Genomic DNA, 5,801 nt, shown 5'->3' on the forward strand with positions numbered 1-5,801 from the left:
AGTCCCATTTGACTTTTCACGGATTTTAAGGAAAGTCAAAAGTGGGACCCTAAGGGTAGGAAAGAGAATGGTATTATGAGTTTTTAATGTAAGGGAGGAAAATTAGTATGGGTAATGGAAGGTATAATTGAAAATAGGATAAAGCTACTAAGGGTATAAAAGTCAAAAACCTATACCAAAAATAGAAATGGGACAATTAAGGTGACTTGACCTTAAAAGGAAATGAGACACATAAGCTGAATATGAGGGAGTATAACATAATGCCAAATTTTTGTTACCTTTTCAATTGCTTTTGACATTGCAAAGTCTTGATCAGTGAAGATCGAAATTGGAGATTTATTATTCATGACCTTCTTAAACTGTCCTAGAACCCATTCAAATGATTCCACCTTCTCTTTTGCGATAAATGAACACCCGAACTCAACATTTTTCCAGTGATTATTTATCCCCACTAGTGGTCCACATATGAGATTATATCGATTAGTTCGATAGGTTGTATCAAATATGATCACGTCTCCGTAAATCTAGTAATCTTCTCTCATCATACTATCACTCCAGAATAAAGCTATAAGTTGACCTTGATCATTCAATCTTACGCGATAGTAAAACTCAGAATCTTTTTCAGATTCCTCAATTAACTTGTCAATTACCATATGAGCATCACCCCTTTCTATTGCTTTCATCCTCAATCTGCAAAGGAAAAATAAAATAATATCAAAATTAGTTTCGGTATAAAGCCAAATTCTAGCACATATAATATCAATTATATATTATTTAACAACCAAACACAATTACATCAAACAAAATGATTCAGTTTATAATTCCGTATATAATAATTATAAAACCAAATATATGTTATCAGAAGCCCAAATATATATTCCATAATGCCATTTTGGGTTTTACCTATTGGCATAGTTGATATGATCAGATAGTGTATGACCCACAAACTCGTCACCCCCTGCATCTTGAGACAAATATCTATAAGCAATAGTCGGTCTTATGCTTGCTTCTTCAAACGAATGAATTGTATCAATCTTCTTTGTAATTGATACACGCCTTTTCGAATCGATGTAGGTGCTGCCATTCAACCCTTGTCAGCTCATGTGTGTGCAAAAAGATGTGTTGTTTAATATAGTACAACCCACTGTCAATGTCCCATTTTATTCGTATCCTTGCCTTACATTCATATCTTGTTCTTGGTGTGAGTTTCATCTTTTTGGGCTTGCTAGGATGCTCTAGTTGTTTAGTAGAAGGTTCTACATGGTGTGTCTTTCCTTCACATGAGCATACCAAGTACTTCTCAACAACAACATTTTTCCTTATTCTTTGGGTCCATATTTTTTAAACTAAAACCGGTAACTCTTGCATGCGAAAGGTAAAATTGTTCTAGCTCTTCTAATCTTAAAGCTGCAATTCCTTTGAGAGACCCAAATATATCGACCTTCGAAAGGTTAGTTTGACATCTTATTACACTCGACTCTGAATCAACAATCTCTAAGTTTTCATTTTGTTCACCTATAAAAAATTCAAAATGTTATATATTGTGTTAAAAATCATATATTAATGTATTACAAGGCCAATATATATGTCTGTATCATCAAATATATTATATTATATATAAAAATATTTATTATTAAAAACCTTGAAATATTACATCACCAAGCCAAATAAAAAATAAATTATCAAATATATGCTATAATAATTCCGAATATATATAATTATATAGCCAAATATATTATATTATATTACCATATATGATATCTTATACACATAAAAATTTATTGTAAAAGACCCAAACACATTATGCAATAACATCTAATGTATTATATTATAACCCCAATTATTTAACGATATAAAACCAAAGACATTATTGGAACACATTAAATATATAACATTATAAGCAGAAATATTATACATTATAACACCAAAAAGGTTTCATTATAACAACAATTATAATACATTATATTGTCTTTTTATTACTTTGATATAAGCATATGGCATTACTATTCATCTCATATACTCCATTATCTTCTGCAACTGTACCTAGCTATCTCCTCCATTGATGAAGCATAAAAAAAAATATTAATTACTAGTTTACATTTACATTCCGAATCATTAAATACCATATATTCTTAACAATTACATACCTTTTATGACGTTTTCATAGTTTTGCAAGTGAGTATTATCCGCATTAGAGCAATTCTTATATGTAGATTCGAATTCATACATCATTTCTTCCATTGTTAGACAATAAATAAGGTTGAAGAAGGTGTGTATAATCTATTGTTGGGTGAAAGAGATGAAGAAACGCATGCAAGTAGTTATTTAGAACATTTCTGAGTAAAAGAAATTAGTTTTTCTTACAAAAAAGGTGAAATCTTTTATTGCAATCAACAAAATATAATTTTATGCACAATAACTGACATGATAATTTAAATTAAGTATGCTTTAATAGGCTGATAGCAATCAATATAATTTTATGCACAATAATTGCTTCTTTATCTCAAATTTACATTTAAATATAATTTCATACTAAAAAAAAAGTGCATTGCACGATTTTTGTACTAGTTGTATATTAAAAAGATTGGAAAATTTCAAGTGGCACTCTTTAAGAGTTGTGCCACATGGATTGTTGAGATCTGCTAAATTTTAATTACTTAGCAAGTTATTTTTACATCATATGTTTTTTCTACAATTAAAATAAAAAATTATACTCCCTCCGAACCATTATAGATGTCCCATTTTCTTATTTGGCAAAGTCTTTTTAGTTGTCTCATTTCTATTTTTGTCAATCTTTTTTTACTTAAATACCCTTAGTTCACACACGTAATTACGAATCTACCCCCGTAAACCCTACTAACCCAAAATAATTAACAATATAACCCAACATCAATAATCTTAATCATTCCCTCCCTTTTTTAATTCTCCTATTTAATCTAATGAAATCCTATCTCTCCCTCTCTCTCATCTTCATCCTCAACGTCTGTATTTTTCTTCATCTTCTTCAATGATCTTCATCTTTATCTCCATTCTTACTGTTTACGGTTTATTATCTTCATCTTTATTTTTTTTCCACCATCTTCGTCTTCTTTGAAACCTTAATAATTTTAAAGGTTTTTTAAATCTGGGTTTGTTCTTTACTTTTCTGGGTTTTCCGAACATGGCGTCACCAAGTTCTTGTCTTTCTTGGTTGTCTTCGTCCCAAGAAAGTGATCCTACGATTGGATCTCCTAACCCATGGTTCGATTTCTAAAATCGCCTACCTGCATCTTCTACGACTTCTGATGAAACAGATCCTAACTGGGGAAGAAGTATAACTTCTGAAGATGAAAAAATACAGGGTATGCTTGATTTACAACTGGATCTTCAAGATCTATACATTGAGAACTTGTTCCCTTCCTCAGATGAAGAATCATTGGATGATGATGAATTGTTGTCTGATATAGATGTTCGAGGCCCATTTTCACGTTTGGATATATCTTTCCTCCATGACTAATGATGATTTTGTTTATGTGGTTTGTATGGTATGCATGTCTATGTTTGGTTCTGTTTTTATTGCCCTATGAATTTTTTTGAGGGTAAACAATTGAATATAGCTACAAAATCCCTAAATCTATTCGTTTTGCCACCAATCTAGGGTTTTCAGTTCATAAGCCACCAAACATTATGTTTAGGAGGCTATGTTCTTACCAGATGTAGGAGGCAATTAGTATGGGATTTGGGTTATCTGTGATGAGTTCAATTTGTTCTCTGAGATGAATTTGTTTTTCATTTTGTTTTTGAAGCCATCAATAAATTGTTATATGAAATTTCCTTCTAAATGTTTACGGCTAAACAACTTCATGATTTAATTTGTACATCGTGTTTAGACCTAAACATTTACCTAACAATGTAACCCAAAAGTGAGTACAAAAGGTAACCCAAAAGTATACTCATGTGTGTCCTATTTACATGTTCATGGTGTTCATGCTGGTGCTGCTTCTGTTAATGTACTTGTTTCTTTTATTGGTGCTGTTGCTTCATTTGTTGCTGGAAAATCTGCTGCTGCTTCTGTTAATGTACATGGAATTGGTGTTGGTGCTGTTGTTTCTTTTGTTCTTGCTGTTGCTTCATTTGTTGCTGGAAAATCTGCTGCTGCTTCTGTTAATGTACATGGAATTGGTGTTGGTGCTGTTGTTTCTTTTGTTCTTGCTGTTGCTTCATTTGTTGCTAGAAAATCTGCTGCTGCTTCTGTTAATGTACATGGAATTGGTGTTGGTGCTGTTGTTTCTTTTGTTCTTGATGTTGCTTCATTTGTTGCTGGAATATATGCTGCTGCTTCTGTTGTTGCTTCTGTTGCTTCTGTGCTTGCTGTTGTTAAATGATGTTGATGGAAAACTGCTTCGTCTTTGATCCCCAAGTAAAATAAAATGACCTCAAATGTAGTTTCATCCACCTTTGTGTGCAGATATCTTACTGCCTCGTAAATTGTTTCCTGTTGTACCCCCAAACAATGTGGGAGTCTCCCTTCCCTTTCAAGTTTTGATTTGCTCATGTGTGGAATGTCGTAATCTATACCACCTAGTTTCTTAATAACCTTAATTTTACATGCTTGTAGTGTGATCCATACATTCTTCAGATTGTCAAATGCTGTAGTCACTACGTTTACTAATTGTGCATAGTTGTATGCTGATTTTTGATGTTGCAACGATTGTATTGACCTAAAGAATCCTAAGTCAAGCACATTCATATCTAGTGAGTTAGGAGGTTGTTGCACTAAGTGGAAGTTAAATCCATCAAGTGTTGCCACCTCTCTAAACACTTCATCATCATCTAAAATGTGTGGTTTAGCATTGTCCTGTTGAATGAAAATTGTTTTGCTTAAATGTGGTGGCCATTTACTTCTAATTGCTGGTAGTATCTTGTGCACAATCATGTCTCTTGTGTGATCTTTAGTGATTGATTGTATTGGTTTGGTCTCTGGCTCTTCTCTCTTTCTATTTTTTGAACTCCTTTGTGCTGCCACTTCATGTGTAAATGGAAATATGCCTATCTTTCCATTAAAAATCATCTCACCTTCACTAGAAAAGATTGGTCTTGCAACGGCACACATAAACATGATCTTGGGGATAAATCTTTTAGATTGGATTTCTCTATGTGGCTCTATTTCATCTTGAGTTAGATAAAATGTTTGTTGTGTCCTTGTAATATAAAACAACTTTTCATCCATGTGCACTACATTTGACATTTTATTAAATGTGAAGTTGCTTGTTTGCTCATCTAAAATGCAACTAGTAACACAAAAAATTAACCTATCGAGTTTATTTTTGTCTGTAAGTGACGGTTTGATTGCGTTAGTGTGCTTTCGAAAGTACTTTTTTGTTTTCCATCTGCTGAGTGTGGTTTGGCTAACTCCCATGGCCCTTGACAGTGCTCTTAAAGTTGTCTTCTTTACTTTTTCAATTGACTTGAATTTGTTTTCATCAAAGGGGATGGATGGCCTTCCTTTGCTCCATGTCTTCTTGTTGTTGACATTAATTGGAACTTGATTTTTTTTTGATCCCGAATCTGTCTCCATATCCTTCCAATTGTCCTCCTATGCACATCGCACTTCTTGGCAATTTCATTGATGAACCCGCATGGTGGCTTCCCTTTACTGCTTAATGACGTTAAAAGCTCATGCATTATTTGAGTCTTACTAAAATTATCTAGCTCTTTTTTTATAACCATTGTATGTACTTCAATGTGGGTTGGTGGAAATTAATTGGAGGTGCTGATTTATTTATTTAATGTTGCCTTATATAGATGCAATGAATCTTGGT

The 5,801-nt window shown here is 32.8% G+C and overlaps 1 protein-coding gene across 1 annotated transcript; it reads right to left on the reverse strand.

Annotated features, from left to right (window-relative positions):
• Positions 1-4,427: 4,427 nt before the first annotated feature.
• LOC130828703 (uncharacterized) lies at positions 4,428-5,557 on the reverse strand. Its single transcript, XM_057694664.1, has 3 exons — positions 4,990-5,557; positions 4,610-4,890; positions 4,428-4,511 (listed from the first exon to the last, which is right to left on the reverse strand). Exons 1-3 carry the CDS (start codon positions 5,555-5,557, stop codon positions 4,428-4,430), a joined length of 933 nt encoding a protein of 310 aa, XP_057550647.1.
• Positions 5,558-5,801: the final 244 nt, after the last annotated feature.

Source organism: Amaranthus tricolor, chromosome 12 (assembly GCF_026212465.1).
Source record: "Amaranthus tricolor cultivar Red isolate AtriRed21 chromosome 12, ASM2621246v1, whole genome shotgun sequence".
NCBI lineage: Eukaryota > Viridiplantae > Streptophyta > Magnoliopsida > Caryophyllales > Amaranthaceae > Amaranthus > Amaranthus tricolor.